Source organism: Carassius carassius, chromosome 30 (genome assembly GCF_963082965.1).
Source record: "Carassius carassius chromosome 30, fCarCar2.1, whole genome shotgun sequence".
In the NCBI taxonomy this organism is placed as follows: Eukaryota; Metazoa; Chordata; class Actinopteri; order Cypriniformes; family Cyprinidae; genus Carassius; species Carassius carassius.
Genome location: NC_081784.1, coordinates 23,304,582 through 23,329,426, shown reverse-complemented (window position 1 = coordinate 23,329,426; position 24,845 = coordinate 23,304,582). Strand labels below are relative to the sequence as shown.

Genomic DNA, 24,845 nt, shown 5'->3' with positions numbered 1-24,845 from the left:
GTGCACCCTCAACTCAACAGCTATTGGCAAAGACCGCGTTTGTCGACCCTAGGTATAAGGACATTGACATTTCTGACGAGGTGAAGGATGAGCTCATGGAGGAGATGATGAATGTCCCCGAAGAGCAGCGTGATGACGGCGATGGAAAGGGAGCAAGTGCACCCAACCCTCCCAAAAAAACGAATCTGGCTGACTTACTTGGGGAAAAAAAAGAAAAAACATCTACTCCGACCCCCAAGAGAATTCGTGTTGACACAGAGATCAGAAGGTATTTGCAGGAGGAAGCCCTGGATTCCCACGCAGACCCTCTTGTCTGGTGGCGGGACAATAGTGTCCGATTCCCTCTGCTTTCCAAAGTAGCCCGAAAATATATGACCATTTGCGCTACAAGCATTCCCTCAGAACGTGTGTTCAGTGCTGCAGGTAACGTCGTTACGTCTTTCAGGGCCTCCCTTAAACCTGACAAAGTGAACATGCTAGTTTTTTCTAGCAAAAAATATGAAGGCTGGGATGTAAACCATAGCGTAGGTTTCGTTTTGCCAGCACTTTTTTTCAGACATAATTTCTGTTCTAAATGTTCTTATTCTAAATGTGAAATAATAAATGTTAAATAAACGTGTTCCTTATGCTCAATTGCCTTAGCCTCTGTGTGCGCAAAAGTCGTTATAGTTTAAGTGATTGTTTGATGACGACGACTGTAGCCTAATCTGAAGGTAAAATATGGAAAATAAACATGCAAATTAATGCGTGAGTGGGGTTTGGGGTGTTTGCGGGTTGTGGTTTTCCCGCAATACCGCGAGAATTTATTGCTTTTCAACCGCGGTAAGAAAAATTCAATACCGTCCCAGACCTAGGTGAAAGATCTCTTTTTAAAATATGGTAAAGAGAGATTTCACTCAAAAATGTATATTACCCCATGATTTACTCACCCTTAAGCCATCCTAGATGTATATGACTTTCTTCTTTCAGATAAATAAAGTTGGAGTTATATTTACCAATGTCCTGGCTTTTCCTAGCTTTATAATTGAAGTGAATGGGCATTGAGATTTTGAAGCAAAATAAAGTGCATCCATCCATCGTAAAAAGTGCTCCTCGCGGCTCCAGGGGGTTAATAAAGGCCTTCAGAAGTGAATTGATGCCTTTGTATAACAAGAAAAATATCCATATTTACAACTTTACTAACCATAATCTCTAGCTTTCGCTAACTGTCATACGTGCGCACATGAAAAAGTGGCGTCCAGCAGCTTTTTTGTTCCTTCATATTTCTTTTTACACATTTTTACTGCGTTGCACATGATAACCATTTACACGTAATTCTGATGAGCTTATGAATGCAATGGCCAATCAGAGTTGTTCCGATAAGTCATCGCTGTAACTTGTAATCGCTTGTCATTTTTGTTCAGTGCGCGCTCGCTGACTGAATTCTGCTCTCTCGCGAATTCTCTCATAAACAAAAAAAGTGCAGAAGTACATAGGTTGTAAGTATAAGAGATATATTCAGCATTCAGTGTAGATTGCTTCACTGATTATAACGGGAGTTTTTTAAAGTGCATAAAGTTGCGCTAGACTGAAGGCAATCATGATGTTCTTTGATAATGTAAAAGTTCTTCTGTTGTTTTCTGTAACTGCTGTTTGAATAACTGAGGAAATGTTAGCATTACAATTAGTGACCTACAATATTTTTATTAAATTGTCACAACGTTAAATACAAATTAAGTCTCATTAAAAATATTTTATGACATGACATCCATATCCTACTTGACTAAAATGTATAGCCCTAGTTTGTAGTTAATAGATTAGATTAACGTTAGGCTGCTTTTAGCCTTACCCTGAAGTTAGTTCACTCTCCGGCTATGAAACAAAATAATTCAATAAATCAGCATGATAATATTGTGTATCGGTGATCTCAAAGACTGACAATAAGACAATATGATTATGGAGCATATCGCCCAACACTATTCACATTTTTGAGCTGTGTTTTGTTTTGCTCTCTCCTATGCACTTCCGTGTTCGTACCGATAAGCCCTGACATGGCAGTGTGGATTAAAGAGCATGATCAGGCCATGGCACAAGAAGCAGCTAATCTTGCAGAGACATGCTGGGGTTGAGGGTGGTCATTCCCAGTGCAAAGCGAGTTTAAGTGGTAAGCAAGGAACTAACAAGCTGGACGTTAGATGCTGTTATTGTGGGGAGTTAGGACATACTAATCCCTTTTGTCCATCTAGGAAAATTAAACAATTTTTTCTGTATTTTATCTACATAATTAGGGATGAGAGGAGAGGACATTTGTTCTGTGAGGTCAGCCAACACAATGAAACTGCAGATTTTATGCTCCACGTAAACGTGGGTCTGTCTGGCAGCCAGGTGGGACTGAGCGATGGCCTCATTCTGTCCCCGCAGTGCAGCAGAACCCAGTGACTCTGCATTTTCACACAGGAGAGTTGGATATTTAAAGGCAGGCCACTGCAGTTCGTCCAACTTTCTCTTTGGTAGTTTTCCATAGCATCCAGCTCAAACATGGCTGGTAAAATGATTTCCAAGTTCACCAGGTGCACAGCAGCAGTAGTCGCTCACAATTTGTCCCATCAGATAATCTGTGTGAGGCACAGACAGGGGGCACTGCAGACACTTTAGAGAACTGGATCTGAAGCTGAGGGAATTGTGTGTTTGTTTCCTTTTTGTTCGTTAAACATAACATTTCAAGACTTCATTTTGAGTTCTTTCATTCTTTTGTTAGTATTTTTCATCAGTAATTAAAGGTGCAACAGATAACACAGTGTCACCTAATGATTAGTGCTTTTGACAGATGTTTAAAGTGAAGGATGAAGATCCAGTTTTAGAAGTGACCTAGAAAAGTTGAAGACCTGTTTTTTTGGGCACCATGTTGACATAAATGACCAGTCATCTATACACTAAACTGTAAAAAAACAAAACAAAAAAAAAACAAAGAAAGAAATTCACTGGAAATGTGACAGTGGTATACAGTTTATATATTTATAAAGAAAAAAAAAAAAAAATATATATATATATATATATATATATATATAGTAATAATATTTCACAATGTTACTCTTTTACTGTATTTTTGATAAATAGTCTTATTGGGCATAAGAAACATTTAAAAAACATTAAAAAGTCTTACAGACCCCAAACATTTGAACTGTAGTGTACACACTAGTGTAACTGAAAAGCTTTTTTATGTAATTCCATCCTTGTGATAGGTGTCAGTATAACACAGACGAACCACTGTTTTACCAGCTGTGAAACAAACAAAAATGCTTAGTGCACCTAGCATCTAGTTAACACCATGAGTGCATTCAGTTTTCTGCTCTAGAGACAAATCTTTAGTACCTAGCATTACCCTCTTAAGGGTTTTTAAGTAATCCAAATAATTTGTAATTAAGCATTTGGAAGAAGGATAAACTGTTATTGCTGTGGTGAATGTACATCTCCAGTGAGCTACTACAGACTGAGTATTGTGAGACTTTGCAAGAACAGTTTAGATCTGTGTGGTTTGGTTTTGCCATCGGAACCATTTCACTCCCGATAGTGGGCATTAATTCCTGTAAGTGCCACACTGGGGTCTGAGTGTGTGTACTTCCCCTAACATTTCATTTTGATCTTGCTTGAATAAATTTGAAAGCTTGCATAAGCACTTCAAACTAAATAGCAAAAGAGACAGACATAAAATAAGTGAAAGTGGAGAAACAGATGTAAAAAGAGAGTAAATAAGAGAAATATGTGAAAAGATATAGAAAAAAAAGTCCAAAGCAAGATGAATAGCAACAGAAGAAGTTGTTTTTATATTTCGTTATCTGTATCTAAATTGCTGTTCTCTTCTTTGAAACATAAAATAATATAACTTACAGATTTTAATACCAATGTATACTACCAATGTATCACTGAATGTCAAAAATGGATGAAACATTCTTCACGACATCCGATGATCTGATTCTGGTTTTCACATTTGATGGGCACTTTAGTATCCAATGAGTCCATTGGTAAGGAGTCATGAATGGCAGGTAAGCGACCCAAATCAGTCACATGACAAAACCAGCATGTCATGGGTGTGAGCTGTGAGGCGTGTGGCTCAAACTTATTCTTTGAGCTTTATAATAGAGCAGTTTTGGTTGGACTTATCTATTTCATAATGCGATGTCAATTGTGATAAAACTAACCTGACTTTGTTTTTCGGATAAAATGTTTTAATAAATCATTGAAAGATTAATGGCAGAATTTATGGTTATCATTTATATACTGTTAACAAAGATCAATAGACTAATCAGAAAGAAAAAAAAAATCAATACATTTATTGAGGACAAACAATAATCGCTAGATTAATTCTGAAAACTTTTAGAAAAGTTATACTGTAGTTGCAACTTTATGTGCTACTCACATTTGATCTATAGCCTATAGAATATACATTTGTAATGGTTATGAAGTAAGTTCATGAAATATAGTACCTACTTAAAGACTATGTGATTTTGAATGCAGTGACTGATTTATACTTCAGAAGCAAAAACATAATTACAGTTGCTGCCTATGATGGCAAGACAAGCAAGAGTTGGGATGCTAGCTGATGATCTGTCACTTGTGCTTTTTCTGAGAATTAATGGGTGGTTAAAAAAAAAAGTGCTTTAAAATTATAACATTATTCAAGATTAATGCTACAGTGCCTCCCAAGTCATTGTGATATTGTGAGCTCTTGTAACTTAAGGACATTCTTCTCACGGATAGCGAAATTAAATGTGATTAAATCTGAGATTCCGTTTGGAAAAGAGAGAAGGGGGATTGGCAGAGACAGCCAGAGAAGTTACTGACAGCAGTTCTCCAGTCAGACGAGTGTCAGCTTGTCAGTAAGTGTCAGGTTTGCAGTTTAAATTCTCCAGCAGCCCTGCAGCGCTCCAGCTACGTGCTTCATTTGATTTCACTCCTCAATGCCAAAACTTGACATGCACAGATTGACACTGTGGACTGCGTGCTGCGATTCAAAGACAGTTTTTTTCATACAAGTCTGAATGGGCATGAGCTAAGATGCTAATTATACGTCTTAAGGTGCAGTCAAAGTTTTGACCTTTCAAGAGAGGTAGGTGATTTTCAGGGTGTTGCTTAATGATTTAAGGTGTTTGGAGTGATTGTTAATGATTTGCCAATGCCTTGCCAGTTACAAACTTGTCCTGCATGAAACTTTGCCCTGATCAATGTATAGTCCTCTATTCTAGTTCAGTTACTGCACACCCAATCCATCTGCTATTATTTAACTGATAATGTGGCTTTCATTAGTGCAGATTATTTGAACTGTGTCCTGCCATCTGTATGCTCTACTCAGGCGTGAGTACTGTGCATTTCCTTCATTTAATGTGCATCGAAGCATGAGCTGTATGTTTTTGTGTCTGTGAGCAAGAGATGAAACTGTACATGAGAAGGTTTTTATTACCCTCAGTTGTAGTAGATGATTAACTTCCTCATGTAGTAGAAAGAAGGTTCATTCATCACATAACATACTTCAATATTGCTCTGATTTCATGCTGTTGACCTGGTTGTATGGCAAGATTAGCATTAACATTCATCCAGTTTCTGGGTGGGCAGATAAACTGCAGCAGATTGTTGCTGTTGCTGAATATATTTGGGGACTTTCAAACACTATTCTTTCATTTCTTATGTTGGGCCCCCTGTGCTTTATGGAGGCATCTGAACTGCCACAGACCAAACCACTCCTTTAATCAGATTGAAGCATTGATGGCAATATATTTTAAAGCTTAATTTTCTTCCTCGCCACTAGGAATAAGTCCATGCAGTCTTTATATACCACAGGAAAATCCATTAACATTTAAGACATGCTGTTTGCATTCTCCTTATGTTTACACCCCCTCCTCACACACACAGTGTAAGACGGCTACACACCTGTGATTTCGCTCAGGCAGTGGTGTCTGTAAACGCTGCCGGCAGCAGAAAGCCGAGCGAGCTCTCATCTGTGTGAGCTGTGTGTGTGTGTGTGTGTGTGTGTGTGCGGTGAGCAGAATTCGTGGCAAAAGACACTGAAACTTGTTTAAATGCAACTCTTTCAGGTTCATCAAGTCTTGCATTACCATACCAAAGATTTAATGACATGTTCAGAAACATATTTGTGGGGTTTAATGTGTTGTATCATTGCACACAGCTTTTTTGAGTCTGTACACAGAGATTGTTGCCCAGAATACCACAAAGATTGGTTTATGATGTTTTTGGGGCATTTCACTAGATGAACTGTTGGGTTACGCCATTAGACATTCGTTGCTCTCAACATGTACGCGTTTTGGAAGGCAAGATTCAGTGGAATGTCAAAACATCAAAGCCTAATTTGCATGTAAATTGTCTTTTGGTTTTGGCACCGCCAGCAATGATCCTTTGGTGCATGCGCAAGAATGCAGAAGCTAATAACAGCGTCTGGTAGCAGTAGTTATTCCTTTTGCAGGGCGGATGAAGAACGAGAAATACCAGCAAGAAATGTACAGCCAACTTTTTCCGGTCCACAACAGATCCAGGTGAAACGCGAATGTTGCACAGAACATTGCGGCTTAGTATTGTTTCCACTCCATTCTCATGGCCCCTCAGTACTGCAGCTCTCTTCCAGGCTAATTGGAAACAGGGATGCGAGGAATGCAGGCGATGCTGCTGAAGGGTTCAGCGGTGGGCGGCCAAATCTGCACCCACACACACTCTTGACACACACCCATTTGCTGGGGCATGGTAGGAGGGCAGGAATCATGGCTCTCTGTGCATGTATTCTTCAATCAGACAGACACATACACTGTAAGCTTTGACGTACAACGTGTGTGGATTAGAGAACAAAGTGGTTTAGTTGCTACTGTAGGCCATACCTGTTGATATAATGGCGATCCAACGATCCAACGCATGTGTTTGGGGTTTGGGAATTGCAAACTCATTCTTACCTTGAAGATCGAACCAGTTTTTTTAAATATGTATATATATATATAAATACAAAATGGTTTTCATAATGGTTTTGTTAAAAAGGTTATTGAACATCTGCATTCTTTTGGTTATTCAGATCCAGATGCAATGTAATAAAATACCCTGACAGTGTTTTCTGTATCACGGATGAATCTACAGAGGCATTATTTAACAAATGGTGCAAAATGATGTAAAATAATAAATTGAAATCAGTAACTAACACAAACTTCCTCTTAACAGTCTGCTGCTGAAAAGCCACAAAAGTGTTTTGTGACCAAGTTAGGCAACAAAAAAGCTTCAGACTGCATTGCTGTGTTGTACAATGCAATTTATGATGCCACCATGTTGCCGGATGTTTATGTAACGCTTTTGTTAGCATCTTAATCACAACCGCAAAAGGCCCTCTCATGGACCATATGATGCAAATTACACAGAAGAATGACAAACACTTAGAAAACAACATGCTTTATTCTGATTCATTTGCTTTGTTTAATTTCTTGGCGTCAGAATGCAGCTTTTTGTAAGTGTGCAGTATTCGATTTTAGGGAGGTGACGAGATCATAGACTGCATAAAAACATGGACGTAGTGTCTGTGATGTCACCCATAGGTTTCCAAAAGAGCATTTTTAAAGCCAAAAGTGGGCGGAGGCAGCCGTCGCCATCTTGGCAGTGCGTCACCGAGCGTCACTCCCGGATAATCGAAAATGGGCAAAAAAGGCGGGAGCTGGTTGTTGAAACTACGCCCACCTAGCTCGACGGCGGTGACAGCAGCGGCAATCCATCTGTCACTCAAGTGGCTGAGCCCTTAATTATGCAGAACTTTAAGGCTTAATATAATTTAAACAGGTGAGTTCTAAAACAAAATTCACCCCCTCACAAATGTTGCGTAGGGCAAAATTTGCTATATAAACCAAAATAATTTTTTGTACCAGGTTGTAAACGTTTTTTTCTGCTGTAAAGTTGGGCATTTTAACATGGGGAGTCTATGGGATTGACTCCCTTATGGAGCCAGTCTCCAGCAGCCAGTCGATGAATTACAGTTTTAGTCACTTCTGTGTTGGTTTCAAGAGAGGGAGCGGAAGGTTGCCGCTTGGTCGAGATCTCGTGTTGGATCTCGCGACAACGTGTCGATATTCTCGCAGAACAATTTGCAGTTTTTACATTAGAGCTGCACAATTAATTGTTTAAAGATGGCGAACACCAACGCAATCTTATTCCGGAATGACAACGATTCAGCTATGTCTATTATAGCTGTTACACATCGCGAGTGACAGTGGAGCGTGAGAAGCGTGATTTGTTGCTGTCCATGTTAATGAATCATTCATGCTACAGCTGATCCAGAAAGAGCAACACTAACAGTTTTTTCAACCACACATCATTATTTCTGTGTTTCAGACATTTAGATAACAGAAGTACCGATATAAAAGTTTTTAGTTTAGGTATAAACACTTCTACAGTAGCGATCAAAATGACAATATCTTTTTATTGTAATTATTGTATTGTATTGTAACGCCATGTATTGTAACGCCTATCCTCCTCCGCCACGAGGTGGTGACAACTGTCAGTAAAAAAAATAAAAAATAAATAAATAAAAGTATTCGTCATTGAATCGTTCATTCAAAAGATTCTAATTGAGAAACAGGTCTTTATGAATTGAGACACTGACTCCTTCATTTAATTAATATTATTATTATTATTATTTTTTTGTTAAAATTAATGTATTTTTTAAAAAGACTTAAGCAATGAACATTTTGTCAGAACCACTAGTCTTGTTATTTTGTTTAGTTTTCTAATCTTATTATTTTTTTTTATTTTTTTTTTACTATCGTGAGAGAATCGTGATTTTCATTTTTATATATATATATATATATATATATATATATATATATATATATATATATATATATATATATATATATATGTGTGTGTGTGTATATAAAAACATGGTCCTCAATTTATCCAGAATCGTGCGACTCTAGTTTACGTTTTTTATTGCTCCATATAATTCAGTAAAATAGAAGTTTAATTTCATAAAGCACAAGTTGATTTCAAAATGCACCTTCATTTTTTGCATTTTTGTGTTTTTCAGTTGAATAAAAGACAAATTTTCCCTATATGTTTCATCATTGATGATTTCTTCAAAAAAAAGTCTAAAAATCTTGTCTCATCTCATTCTCGTGAACCCAGTCTCGTGTCTCGTCTCATGGGATAAGTGTCTCGTCACACCCCTATTACATTTAGATATTTACAGTTACATAGTCACTTACCAAGCAAGCAAGAATAGTTGCCAATATCCTCAAAATCCGTGGCTGGTCACTATACATGTCGGTCAAACAGCCCTTTCTTATTTAAGTGGGCAGTTTTTGACCAACATAAACTGCAATGTGGACCAGACTTCATGCTGATTCTCAAAAGTCTTACTACATTAGACGAACTGATGTGAGAGGCATTTCCCTAAATGCTAGTTTGCGTGTGACTGCTTTATGTCGAACATGCCTTGTTTTGTCAGGCTCACCCCAGTGTGGTTTATTTCTGTCTGTGTATGTCTCTTTTTCTGTCATTCCTCACTATGTTTGTGTGTGTGTTAGTCCTATAACTCATGACAGTCATTATCTCAGTAGCCCGTTAGACCTCAAATGCCCTTATCACGGTAGGGACCAGCTGTGCATATGTATGCATGTGCGTTTAGCGAGGCTAAACAAACCACGTTCATCACAGGAAGGAGTGGTGGAGCTCTGTAACAATATTACAGAATCTCTGAAGCTAAAGTGTGATGTTAAAAGACTTTACCTTAGATAAATATTAACCTTTTGAGTGGTACCGTCCCACATGTGGGATTTCAAATGCTCTGTGATGTCACATAACTGCCAAATTGAAAGTCTGCTTTCGCGTGTTGGCTGGTGCTGAGCCAGAGACGTACTGAAGACGCTCTTCGCTTGTCATTAAATCACAATTATGCAGTGTTTATTTAAAGTTTCAGACATTTAAATAACATGTTAGTGCCTTGTTCTACAGTTTGAGCTATAGAATATTTTTTTTTAGTATTATTATTTATTTTTTGCTATTTCATTCAGTGGTGCAAATGTCTAGAAAATTACACACACTTCACATTTTTTTTAACCTGCTTTAAAATGAAATGCATTATAGCAGCTAAAGATGTGCAAAACCACATTTACTATATATATACATCACAATAATTTATCATTAGTACATATTAGTATATTTTTTAAACTATCTAGTCACTTTTTTACTTTACATTCCCATGATCAGGTGTTCAGATGGGGCGTGTTCTTATGTTCAAAGCCTGACAGAGCACAATTGAATGCAAGGAAATTCAGAGGTTCTTGAGTTTTTTGTTTTGAACCGTTTTCAACCTGACATGCCTTGGCAGATTGCGCAAGATGCTAAAAAACAACACAAGATTCAAAGCAGCGGCCAAAGATGCCTGTGTTTGCTTCCAGGAGAATGAATTTAAAGATGCAACTTTCTAAAAGTGTTTTACCGTGCAAATTGTCCCAACAGCTGAAGCAAAGCATGTGGTCACAGGACACGCTAAATAAAGCCGAAATATCAGAACTAAAAATAAGAAAAATCTAAAACGAATCAACCCCTCTAATCAGACTTTAAGGCAGCGCTTTCCTAGTCTTACAGGGCTGGACTTTTAACTATTTGTAAAATGTATAGTCAACTTTGTAACTAAGAATTGCCCACTTATAAGGAAGGGGATTCTTAACATGATAGTAAAGGGTTTTTAGGATCCCCTGATTCGGCCTCTCAAACTCTAGTGCACTCTAGTCTCTGACGTTAACACCTCTCTCTTTCAGCAAGAGAGAAAGAGCCAAACTGATCATACTGGTATCAGAGTGCATTACTCTTAAATATTGTGTAAGCCTAAACACCACTGTTCAGACATGTCCAAATGTGTCATGTCAAAAACCATTAGCCTTATTATGATCTATGCAGGACAGAGATGTAGAGATATGGAGCAATTTAAAAATATGAATAGTGAAGAGGAATAATAATGCAGTTAATCAAATTGGAGTTCTTCAGCTGGGTTTGACACCACAGAATGGATATGCTTGTGTTTACCTACTCAAGTGTAAGCTTGCTTGATCTGTACCTTCCCTCTTTATCACCACTGTTAAAATGAAGAATCATTGGAAATGTGCCCTTGAAAATGTTTTTTTTTGTTTTTTTTTTTTGTTTTTTAAGTTTTGTCTGGCCTCAGTGGGTGTTGTGAGTCACCGGTAAAGAGTTTTGATTGAAGCACTGAGAATTTCAGCTCTTTCGCAACACATTTTATATATTTTTTTTTACATTTACTGCAGAGTTTATGCACTCAAATGCTGTTTCATCACTCAAATGCTGATTGCCTGAAGTTAGTCACCCCTAGCCAGAATTTCCGACTTAAGATAAGGTCTTCTTTACAGCTTATTCTGATCAAAAATTGCATATTTAGGAAAGTTCTAGTAATATTCATAAAGTAGTGGACTGCTAGTAAAGCCAAATCGGACTGGAACTGCTGATTTGTTGCAAGTTCTTCACAGTTTTATGTGCGACATGCAGCAGTTGGTCCATGGGTGTTGCATCTGAGGCTGAAAGTGACTCTTTCTTGACTCCACAGAGTGATGTGGTGTGTTGGTTAACAGTTTGGGTTGGTCACCAGAGTGTTGTAGGTTCAGACCCCAGAGCTTTTTGAGCATTACTCTTAACCCCTGTTTGCTCAAAGAGGACCGTCCCTAATATAGTAATAAAGTGTAAAAGTGTCTGCTAAATGACTACTCACTCTCATAAACTGCTGGGGTGTTTGATATTGCTGTAGCAGTGCGTTTTAGTGGTGACAGTGTTTCTGGGAAGGCGTCGGGTGTTCGTGCAGATGCTTCACTGAAAGTATGATCAGCCCTTCTGCTTTCACCCCTCGCACACTCTCTCTTTCCTGTGTGCCACCGGCTGCCTTCCTGTCATCTCTATTTTAGTGTGAGGTCTGTGGGCCTCTGACGAGCCTCGGTTTCCTTTCTCGAGATGACTGTGTCCACCGCCAGGCCACACAACAGCGGGTCCCGCTCCTCAGGCATGCTGGGACATGGGGAGTGGCACATGCCTCGTGTCTGCAGCAAAGTTATTTTGCAGGTCTCATTCTGGGATTTGTGCAGTCTGCCAACATGTTTTTGTCTGTGGTTCAGGCCTTTCATTTGGCAAGAATTGAGACAGGTGAATGAAATATTATAAAGGGAGCGAAGTGGGGTTTTTATTTTACAGACATAAAAGGTTGGAAGAATGAATCTTGCATGTTTTACCTGTCTAACACCAGCACTTATGGTACATGTCAACATTTTGAATTAGTGAATCTGCACACCTGTGTAAGTCCGTTTCAATGGTGTTAAATTTGCCTAAAGGTCTCACATGACAAACATGCCCAGTTTGACCTGACTCACAAAATGAGTCAACCTACTGATGAAAAATTAATTGATAGATCAAAAGTCTAATTTCACAAAATTTTCCAGTTGTGCAAGTGTGCCCTTTCCTTATAAAATGATATTGATAGCTTCCTATGCATCTTATTCATCCATACTCTTAAAAAAAATATAGAAGATTTGAAAAAAAAAAAATACATATAAATACATGGAAGTGGATGGCGTTCCACATCCAGCGGGTTAGATTTTATTTAATTTTTTTAATGAAAGAGATTTCTAGATTTCATGCGTTCCTCCAGCCTATGAAAGCGATCCAAGTTCCTCACAGAAATGTAGTAAAACGAGACAGGATATTTTTGTATATCGCTAGCTGCGCAATATCCACTTTTGTGATTGGCCATAAAACATGCAGTTTGCAGCTAATGGAGAACTGTGTCATTCATTGATACATACTTTACGATAATCCAACCAATAATAATAACAATAGCAACAACAGTAATGCCCTTACCTTTGTGTCACACTTTAACTTCAGACAGAACTAGAGGAAGCCTTTTGTGAAGCACATATTGTAGACCATAATACAGAACTTGGCACAGTCCCATATTCAGTGCAGATTTAGATTTAAATTATTCAACTGTGCTCTGATTTCAGAGTTAAAATGATAATAGGGCCTCCATAGGTTTAATTCACTTTTTGAGAGTTGAGTCAATCTACTGTAGCACTCTTTACCGTATAGGTTATGTTTAGACCACTCTGGTATTGTGATTACTTGAATATACAGTTATACATTCAAAATCTGATCCACGCTAAAAACCTGTCACTCATGAATCATCACTTCTGACTGCTGATCCCTCGTGATTGGCTAAAAGTGCGGCTGGCGATGTCAGCGTCAGTATCAGCTGAATCTGCAGTGGTAGTGTGTGTTTAGTAACGTCATGATGACTGATTGGATGCTGTACATGCACACTTGGGTTTTCTTAGTTTACCAAGTAGCCTGTACTGTTTAGATGTTTGAAAACCACCAAACTGACCCTAAACCAGCCCAAATGTATTCTATTTTATAAACTTTATAATTAAAACAATCGCATAATACTGTTAAATAAATGCATTCATGCCACTTCTGAGCCTCTTGAGCAGTTTATTGTTCAATTTAATATAATGTTTTCAATATATCTATTTTTTTATAAATATAAATGTAGGAATTAGACATAAAAGATGACACATTTAATAAGGTTCAAAAAAAATTCCATTACAAAGATGCCCTTGCAAATCACTTTGAGTCAAATATCCCCTAAATGTTTGTCAGGTGCTGTTTTTAAATCATTCTCATATTTTATTATTTTATTATTATTTATGATAGGTAAAAATTGATAGCCTGAATGGACTGTAAGTCGTTTTGGATAAAAGCGTCTGCTAAATGCATAAATTTAAATTTTAAATTTAATTTAAATTTATTAAACACAAGGGTTCATAAATTATGCTTAAATTATTAGCCCCCCTCTGCCCCCCACCTCTTCCAAGATAGGGTCCACCCAGTGAAGTTTGTGTGTGTGTGTGTGTGTGTGTACATGAATTGAAAAAAATATATATAAAAATAAAATGATAATAACTCTTTCTAATCCAGCTAATTGATGGGGAGTGGTTAAGTCAATAGAATTTGTCATGTTTTTACAGAGGTGGAGTAAGTTATTATATTTTAATAATAGATTACACTTTACACAACAATTATATGATCATTATATTATTTATTGATTTTATTTTAACCCTTACAACTTTTGTCTTCATCAGCAGGGAGATGCAGTTCGACAGACATTTTTATTAATAAACAAAAATGCCATACTGGGCGTTAGGGGGTCAAATCTTGATGTTTAATACAGTATTTAAATGGTCAAATAGTAAAAAAATTTAACTTTTCATGATGATATCCTTACTGGTTCAAATATATTATTTTTCTCTATCAAAAAAATAGTGGTGAACATTTGCAACTCTAAATGGATAACACTACTTAGGTGTCTGAGTGTTCAATGCATACATTTTCCATTCATCATGGCAATATTAGTTCTGAAATTATGTAGCGATATGGTCTCAGTAAAGTCTGCCAGATTGTGCTGGTCTGCTGCATCCTCTAGAACCTAGTAGGGCTGTGCAATATGGACAAAAAAAAAACCATAGGACAAAAACCAAAAAAAAATCACAATTTTGTTTTATCAATTTTGCAATTTCGTAAAGTACTTGATTAGAATTGTAACTGTAGTGCCAATCCAAGAAACCTTAAACATTAACATTAGGAAGTATACAATTTTACACAATGAATTTAGCTAAATGCTAATGTGGTGTCGTAAGTGCAAATAATACACAACAAAGCGGTTGATGAATCTGGATAGTATTTTATGAAGTGTAGAATCCTACAATCAAGTATTGGAGCAAAGCAGCAGTGTTTAAAAAAGAATGAAACATTTAATTATCCCACGTTTGTGAAGGGGCCAGCCTGTCGCTGAAGAGAGCTATGCAACAATAAGAAGGAGAGCAAGTGAGAGAGAGCATTCCTTCAGCGCACAGCTGCCAAGTTGGAAGGAAATCCAACAACAAAAAGCGACTAGTTAGAAGCCAGAAGGAGAGCCAGAAAGAGGAGAACAGAGGAGAGAGGAAATACCGTGGCCACGTACACCACAATCCTTCAGCGTAAAAAAGCCCATAAACCCAACAACAGGAGATTGAGAAGATAATCGCAGTGTAAGAGACAGCATACGAGGTGGAAACGTCATCTCGCACTGGGATATGAGTGTCATACTGACACAATTACAGACGAGGAATGAAAAGAAAGTAGGTCAAAGGCCAATCATAGGGACTGTCAAACTCTCTCACACGCATATGCATGCATTTGCACACTAATCGTCTGCATTCAGCCAAACTTATTTCAACTTACAATGTAATTACAAACCACAAACCGGGAGTACGCCTACATCTGAAAGATCTAAAAAGACATATTAGCTTTCTTCCAAAACCTACTAAGCTACATTGATGACTATATCCCAAGTGAAATGGATCTTTGATTTGAAATGCAACTGATCAAAATTCAAGCACATTTCAAACCTTGAAAACAGTTTGAACCCAGAAAACTCTACAGAGTCCAGAGCTTTGTGGATCATACAGATAATGAATAAAACATTTTTATTTTACTAAATAAATATCTTGCTGTATACAGTAAGTTATGTGTTCGCGGTTCAGAAGCAGCGACGAGAGCGCATTATTGTAAGGCGAAAGCACATTAAAATCATGCGCGAGCGCGAATCTATCCGCTCGCACGCATATTTTCTTTGCTCTGTTAACAAAACCAGATGCACGTGCTCAGATCATATTAAATATTTTCGCACCTTTCTATTTATAACCTTTTCTGTTCTCATCTTTTTACTTCGTGCAGTGTGAACGTTCTGATCCGTTAACATGGGCTTGAAAAAAAAAAAAAGGCTACGCATCACAGACAGTGTGTGGACCTGGAGTTAGGCATATGCCCAGTCAGCTCTGTTCTCGCGCTCCACTTAGGCGCGCTGCATCCTGATTTGTTCAGTTAACATACTGCGGGAGGCCGGGGCCACGAAAAATCGTGCTATAAAGCAATTTAAAAATCGCGCACACTCAAATCGCAATTTTATTTTGATTTCGATTAATCGCACAGCCCTAGAACCTAGTGCTTTGCATTTGACCCATGAAAAATTGTGAGCAACAATAATGCACTGGATACGTTTGCAACATTCCTCGATTTGCAGAACTGCTTTAGCGCTCAAGCAAATGAACTGCACTTTGGTGTGATTCGTTTTCTGTGAATTCCACCAAAGTATTCTATCAAATATTGCTGCAGATTTGCAGTTAATATGCAATTGAACAAGTGAATAAACATAAAGACTTCCTCAAAAGAGAGTTATCCAATTTGTGATTCTAGAAACTGTGTGATTTTACCAACCAGATATACTACAGAAAGACTGCTGCTGCTAACAAAAAGTTAACAGCTTAAGTCATTTGCGGATTAATGTGTATTGGAGACACGAACAGTTTAAAACGATTCGGTTCGATTTGGTGAACTGGTTCAAAAAGATCTGGTTACATCGAATGATTCGTTCGCGTACCGGATATCACAAACTGCTTTGTTTTGAACTCTCTCACAACAGACACGGAAGAGAGGACAATCCTGAATAAAGTCATAGATTTTTGCTATTTTTGGACCAAAATGTATTTTCGATGCTTCAAAATATTCTAACTGACCCTCTGATGTCACATAGACTACTTTGATGATGTTTTTCTTACCTTTTTGGACATGGACAGTAGACCGTACACACAGTTTCAATGGAGGGACTGAGAGCTCTCGGACTAAATCTAAAATATCTTAAACTGTGTTCCGAAGATAAATGGGAGGTCTCACGGGTTTGGAACGACATGAGGGTGAGTTATTAATGACATAATTTTGATTTTCGGGAGAACTATCCCTTTGAGTGGCCTTTTATTTAAAGTGTTCATCGGATGCCCATTTTCCATAAATTGATGTGATTCTTTAGGGTCTTAATAAAAAGTTTGTACTATAGTTATACATTCCTTAATGGTAGTGTAAAAAACACCTTTTTACCCTGTCAAAAACAGCTTTTTTCAGAGCAAGACATTTGTAGCATTTTCCTTTAAATGTTAATGAGCTCTACTGACCTCGCCCCTCTCTTCCTAGCCGCTCTCTGAGGGACTGTACTTTAGCCGCATTCATCATGAAACTTGCTAATTACATTATTAGGAAAGGCTATTTGCAAAGATTTATGAAAAAAAATATTAAAAGAAGATAGACACATTAAGATAGATTCGGGGTAGGGCTGTGTGATTTATCGAAATTTAATCGAAATCCCGATTTGAGACGTTGCGATTTGCTAATCGCAAAAGCCTGCAATGTGGACGCGATATTACTCTGTTCCAGCATATGCATGACTGTCAGCCTTCAGTGACAGTCTTACTAAACAATAGAGTAAGCGCATATCCGTTCTCCCCAATCAGCTCTGCTCTAGGCAGCTGTGTAAACGGCCACCATAAAAAAAAAAAAAAAAACAGAAAGCAGGAGAGAGACGGAGTGGGATTAAGGCATCTACAGGGTCAGGTCAGTAGTTAGGCAAATTAAAACTAAAGAAAAACGTTCATTAACCTAAGCTTTGAAAAGACAGACAACGAACAAAAATTATTATTTACAAGAGCTGCTTCACAATGCATATCAAGAGCATCCTTATTGCATGTTCGCTATTCCCAATTCAGAAGACCGCACACAGGCTGTGTCTCTGAATGCTTCTCATATATGGAAAGCCAAGTGGTCCATAAAACGCGTGCTTTTCAACGGCGTATTAATTTTAAAACGCCGTTTTCATAACGCCGCCAGGCGTTAAATAAGCGCCGTTGCGCAAAAGTTAACGCCAGACGCCACCACGCGTTAAAATAACGCCACACGCTGACAGACGTTAAGTTAACGCGACACGCTACTTAAGATGCAGATTTATTTACTCATTTACATGGACACACCTCTCATGGCTACAAGGACTCTATGGCAAGTCAGAGCATCCAGTTTGCAAGAGCGCGAAGAAGGATAGCCCTTACAATTATACATATAGCTTTTGTCTCATAAAGTTATCACCCCAGGCACGAATGAGTGCAAATTTGGACATGATTTTATTCAACAGTTAAATTAATAAGAAAGTAATATTATTATTTTATTATTATATTATATTTTGAGTAGGCTATCATTTCAATTTAATAAATAGTTGGCGATAGTTTCACAAAAATAGAAATTCTGTTTATTTACATTTACTCAACCCAATGATTCAGATGCAGCTTCTGTAACAAAAGTATAGCATGTGTAATTCTAAATTAAATATTAATATTTAACGCTACATTTTGTTTGCTTTTTCACATTTAACACAATTAGGCTGTAAAATATCTTCTGAGGGTACTTTTTGACACAAATTACACAAATGACACAAATTAGTCCAAATTTGGAAATTATTACAAAGGTTAAATAAGAAAATGTATGGCAAGTCCTGACCTTTTGAATGTATTTAATTATAAATACCTTTGTAATCTATAATAACAGTACATTTATTCATTCTTGAATATTAATATAGGTACCTGTAATTTTGGCCAAATTATATATACTTTGTTTGTGAATTTGCACATGCTATAATGTAAGCATCATTAATGACCCCTTTGTGTGTAAAAAAATAAATAAAAAAGATTGATTAGTGAAATGAAAGAATGATTTGATAAAAAATGAGACCATTATTAATTTTCTCTCATTGGCCTGATTAGCTTTGCCCTCAAAACCTTTCTTATTTAGGGGTACAGTATTGCATTATTTGTACATAATACACTTTGCATAAATGTTTGCAATTAGTTTTTTAAAAGGTAACGTTACAGTATCAGACCTCTATGCTTACATTTCTTTTTTGATATTTTTTTTTTTTGTTTAGGAACATAAATAAATTAATAGTGCAATATTAGATTTTTTTTTTTTTTACCTTTTTGATCCCATTTTCCATATCATTTTTATTATATTAGTAAAATACAATCCAGAAGAATAAGATACCAGACAAATGAAATCAGCATCAACATTTCAGCTTTGCAAGGCACAGAACTATGCTGTTGCATTAAGGATTATACAGACTTTTTGAGAAGACTTAGAGGTGGCGTTAATGTATTTCATAAGAACGATGTAATGAAATTAATGTTTAAAATATAAAGTTTTGAAAATGGAAATATTAAACTATTTAACTGACTCATTTATACTTTCAAATAAAACCGAAACCGACAGGTAGGTGGCAGCATGTCACTGCCTTATCAATGAATAATTTATTTAATCGATTCGTTCATTCATTTAAGAACAAAGCAAATTACTTTCTTTAAGAGTTGGTGATGGGTACTCCATTGACTCGCTAGATTTGTTAAAAAATGCAGATTCATTCAAAATTGTTGTTCAGAAACAGCTGTGTGTTTGTTTGGAGATGCACCGCGATCAGCTGTGACTTTGTTTGAATTTGTTTTTAAGAAATAGAGCAAATTAAGTGTTCCTGAAATTTAAGCCCATATGTTCAGGGGCGCCTGCAGGATTTCTTCCGAGGGAGCCCTCTCTACACTGTTTGTTATGATGAATGACAATACTGCAGTCTGCTTTCACGATCTGAGGTGAACCAATAAACATTTACTGCCTTTCAATCCTCATACTCGGTTTAATCTTATTTACTATCCTAACTGCAATATTATTATTATTATTTTCAGATTTGCCTATGTTGTTGATGCTAATACAAAACATCATGGGGGACTCCCATAAGTCTATTTTTAGGGGGGGTCAGCTCCGCAGTTCTGCTTAATTCAGCTATGATTATCATTTCAGTTTATGTTTATATATATATAAATAAGAAAATTTATATTTAATTTAGAATTACATATGCTCTACTTTTGTTTCAGAAGCTGCATCTGAATATATTTACAGACTAAAACAGTTTGGTTATCAGCATTCTTCAAAATATCTTCCTCAAACGCAATAAAGGCATAAGGTTTGAAACAACATTAGGTTGAGTAAATGTAAATAAACAGAATTTTTATTTTTGTGAAACTATCGCCAACTATTTATTAAATTGAAATGATACTCAAAATATAATATAATAATAAAATAATAATATTACTTATTAATTTAACTGTTGAATAAAATCATTTCCAAATTTGCACTCATTCGTGCCTGGGGTGATAACTTTATGAGACAAAAGCTATATGTATAATTGTAAGGGCTATCCTTCTTCGCGCTCTTGCAAACTGGATGCTCTGACTTGCCATAGAGTCCTTGTAGCCATGAGAGGTGTGTCCATGTAGATGAGTAAATAAATCTGCATCTTAAGTAGCGTGTCGCGTTAACTTAACGTCTGTCAGCGTGTGGCGTTATTTTAACGCATGGTGGTGTCTGGCGTTAACTTATCGCGTAACGGCGCTTATTTAACACCTGGCGGCGTTATGAAAACGGCGTTTTAAAATTAATACGGCGTTGAAAAGCACGTGTTTTATGGTCCACTTGGCTTTCCATACTCATTCTCGCCCCTCTCTTCCCTACGCGGCGCGAATCCCGTGTCACGGACGAGCCGTTCACACTCGCCGCACTCACGCAGTCAGTTTCGTAACGCTCGGTTATATTCTCCCGGCCGGTTATATTCTTTGGTGCGGCCCGGTTATATTCTTTGGTGCGGCCCTGCACCAAATCTCCACGAGCGCATCTGGCAGTATGAATGAAGCTCGATGCAGGTTTGCGCCTGGCTCTCATTTAAAACAAATGTAAATTCAGTCTAACTTCTTGCTAATTTCACTTGAATGAAATGAAACATTCAGCACATTTTCCACTTGTTCTTAAAATCCAAAATACAGTGTAACATGTACAACCCGAATTCCGGAAAAGTTGGGACGTTTTTTAAATTTTAATAAAATGAAAACTAAAGGAATTTCAAATCACATGAGCCAATATTTTATTCACAATAGAACATAGATAACGTAGCAAATGTTTAATCTGAGAAATTTTACACTTTTATCCACTTAATTAGCTCATTTAAAATTTTATGCCTGCTACAGGTCTCAAAAAAGTTGGCACGGGGGCAACAAATGGCTAAAAAAGCAAGCAGTTTTGAAAAGATTCAGCTGGGAGAACATCTAGTGATTAATTAAGTTAATTGATATCAGGTCTGTAACATGATTAGCTATAACAGCTTTGTCTTAGAGAAGCAGAGTCTCTCAGAAGTAAAGATGGGCAGAGGCTCTCCAATCTGTGAAAGACTGCGTAAAAAAATTGTGGAAAACTTTAAAAACAATGTTCCTCAACGTCAAATTGCAAAGGCTTTGCAAATCTCATCATCTACAGTGCATAACATCATCAAAAGATTCAGAGAAACTGGAGAAATCTCTGTGCGTAAGGGACAACGCCGGAGACCTTTATTGGATGCCCGTGGTCTTCGGGCTCTCAGACGACACTGCATCACTCATCGGCATGATTGTGTCAATGACATTACTAAATGGGCCCAGGAATACTTTCAGAAACCACTGTCGGTAAACACAATCCGCCGTGCCATCAGCAGATGCCAACTAAAGCTCTATCATGCAAAAAGGAAGCCATATGTGAACATGGTCCAGAAGCGCCGTCGTGTCCTGTGGGCCAAGGCTCATTTAAAATGGACTATTTCAAAGTGGAATAGTGTTTTATGGTCAGACGAGTCCAAATTTGACATTCTTGTTGGAAATCATGGACGCCGTGTCCTCCGGGCTAAAGAGGAGGAAGACCTTCCAGCATGTTATCAGCGTTCAGTTCAAAAGCCAGCATCTCTGATAGTATGGGGGTGCATAAGTGCATACGGTATGGGCAGCTTGCATTTTTTGGAAGGCTCTGTGAATGCTGAAAGGTATATAAAGGTTTTAGAGCAACATATGCTTCCCTCCAAACAACGTCTATTTCAGGGAAGGCCTTGTTTATTTCAGCAGGACAATGCAAAACCACATACTGCAGCTATAACAACAGCATGGCTTCGTCGTAGAAGAGTCCGGGTGCTAACCTGGCCTGCCTGCAGTCCAGATCTTTCACCTATAGAGAACATTTGGCGCATCATTAAACGAAAAATACGTCAAAGACGACCACAAACTCTTCAGCAGCTGGAAATCTATATAAGGCAAGAATGGGACCAAATTCCAACAGCAAAACTCCAGCAACTCATAGCCTCAATGCCCAGATGTCTTCAAACTGTTTTGAAAAGAAAAGGAGATGCTACACCATGGTAAACATGCCCCGTCCCAACTATTTTGAGACCTGTAGCAGAAATCAAAATTGAAATGAGCTCATTTTGTGCATAAAATTGTAAACTTTCTCAGTTTAAACATTTGCTATGTTATCTATGTTCTATTGTGAATAAAATATTGGCTCATGTGATTTGAAAGTCTTTTAGTTTTCATTTTATTAAAATTTAAAAAACGTCCCAACTTTTCCGGAATTCGGGTTGTAATAATTTAATGATTGACTAAAGAAATACAGTTCTTTATTTATATAATAAATAAATAGTGAAATTCAGTAACTAAGTTAATTCTATAAAATTAGTTATACCATTATAATCTTGTCTGCTGAAAAAAAAAAATCAGCAGGTTAATGATAATCATACTGTGTAATCATACTGTGCTGCACATTATTGACAATATTAAGCTGTAGCTTGACTTTGCAAATTAAAAAATCGCAAATCAAATCGCAAACGCAATATCTGTCAAAAAAAATCACAATTAGATATTTTCTTCATATCGCACAGCCCTAATTGGGGGTGCATTCCCTTCAGAAACAACTTTAATCCAGTGCGTCTTTAGCAGCTCAGATGTCTGGAGTAAATGATATGCTATGTTCATTATTACATTCATTATTACAACAGAACACCTCAGTCGCTTAGGAGTCATTCTTGTCTAAATCTGTTCCAGCGGTCGACAGAGCCGTAGATCACTGAGAAGCTACACAATATCACGTTCATTATCGAAGGCAATTCATCTGCAATAATGAACGCGATATTGCATAGCTTGTCAGTGATCTGTTTATTAAATGCCGCTCTATTTGAAAGCAGGTGTTGGCGATTTACCGCTAATCAGGGAACCGACTACTGACGAAATGCGTCTGACAATCGCATGCGATATAGCGCCCAGCTCTACTCGCTCAGGGCTGGTCTAGGGTTAGACACCAGTCCAGTCTGTGCTGAAACTCTTCTGTCAATCAAACTATTGTGGGAGCGACAGTGTTGAAATCAGCTTGTGTATTTCTGAAGCCTCATGCACCAGCCTAGCAACTGTTATTGAGCTTATCACTATTTATACTCTTGCATACTAAATGCTGTAGTATGCAAACTAGGATGCTTGAGTTGTTCTTTATCCTGGAATAGTCTCAACAGTTATTTGGAATAGCAATTTACAGCTTTGTTTTGCATCTTGATCTCTTAAATCATATGATGTGACATATTGCAGCATGTGCACTTCCAGCAGTCAGTGCACGGTCATTTGAACGAGGGTTGCAGAGCTGTTGTAATTTGCTGTAGTGTGCGTGGCCGGTTTCTGGAAGCTTTGACACCTCCACGTGGTCTCCTCCCCTCTCCTGGTTCTCCCTTCCCCCCGTCTCAGCACAAATTAAAACAACATACACTGTGTGTGTGTATGTGTGTGTGTGTGTGTGTTTGTGTGTGTGTGGCAGAGGTTAAAGACGTGCAAGCTTTAGCCACTCCCTTAGCCAACCAAGATTTTCTTTTTTTATCCCTTTATCTCCTCCTCCTCTAGTTTCCCTTGTTCTCTCTCACCCTCGTGCTCACTCGCTCGCTCTGGCTCTTGTGTGAGCGGGTGTATGTGTGTGCAGCACTGTCTGTGAAAAAAAAGAATGTGTGTGTGAGACAGAAAAAGATAGACACAACCGGCAAAGAAAGAGACCAGGAAGGAGGACACAAGGGGAAGCGTAGAAGCGGACGTGCAGCAGTGAATATTGCAGACATACGCGCGAGTGGAGAATGGAAGGCAACACAACAGGTTTAGCTCCAGTGTGCAACTCTGCAGCCACGCTGAACCACCACTGCACCGGTAATGCAGCCCTGCGGGATTGTGGGGAGGGCTGTGTGTGTGTACTGAGATGCATGCGTGTCTATGTGCGTGTGCAATGTATTAACACAAATCTTCCTTTTTGTCATTTGGAGGTTCCCTTCTGCACGCCACACAGAAAGGAAGTGTGTAACTCTCTAACCTCTCTACATTGATGCACCTCTCTGTGTGTGTGTGTGTGTGTGTGTGTGTGTGTGTGTGTGTGTGTGTTTTTAGTGAGTAAAGAAGTTGATTTGAATGCTTTTCTTGAATGCTGGTCACTACACCAATAGAGAGTTGTGTGTGGTTAGTTGTACTTCAAATAAACCATTTAATATTTACAGTCGTCGCATAGTGTCTGCAAAATTGCTCATTTGCTGGATAGTTTCGAACTGATTCAGCTTATGCTTTTCAGAGAATAGATGATCAGATATCGCCCCCCAAAATCCATTCTGCTTTGAATGTTCGACATCCATTGAAAGCACACTCGGCACAGACCTGCAGTTTGTTCTGACGTAGCGTGCCGTATCTCTCCTAACTAACTGAACATGCAGTTTTCCCACAGCAGATGATCCAACTTTGCAAAAACCATGTATTTACACTGAACGTTTCTCACTGTGTTCAAACTAAATGCAACAAACTTGGCACAGCCCTTCTTGCTATTACACTTTATCTTTTCAAACCATTAAACTTACTTGTAGCAGATCCTTGGACTTTTGTTGGGAGAATAAGGTACACTGTGGATGATTTCCCATTTAAGATTTTTGTTAGAAATGATATATAGAGAAGTGTTTAAAACTTTGTTCTAAGTGTTAAATAATGATTCAAATTCAGAGCTTTCAGTTTGGTGTG

General features: G+C 37.8%; 1 protein-coding gene across 6 annotated transcripts in view; it reads left to right on the top strand.

The window, feature by feature from the left end:
* Nucleotides 1–24,845, top strand: part of LOC132110932 (echinoderm microtubule-associated protein-like 4) — an 83,652-nt gene that overhangs the window by 17,276 nt on the left and 41,531 nt on the right. For 3 of the 6 annotated variants that reach the window (XM_059518040.1, XM_059518041.1, XM_059518039.1), the window contains exon 1: nucleotides 23,726–23,996. The exons of 1 other annotated variant lie outside the window; for it this stretch is intronic. In XM_059518040.1, the coding sequence (XP_059374023.1) occupies nucleotides 23,927–23,996 (70 nt within the window). In that variant the 5' untranslated portion in view covers nucleotides 23,726–23,926. Of the gene's footprint in view, nucleotides 1–23,725; nucleotides 23,997–24,845 lie in introns of those variants that run through there. 2 more of the 6 variants (XM_059518044.1, XM_059518043.1) reach the window with 1 other exon arrangement.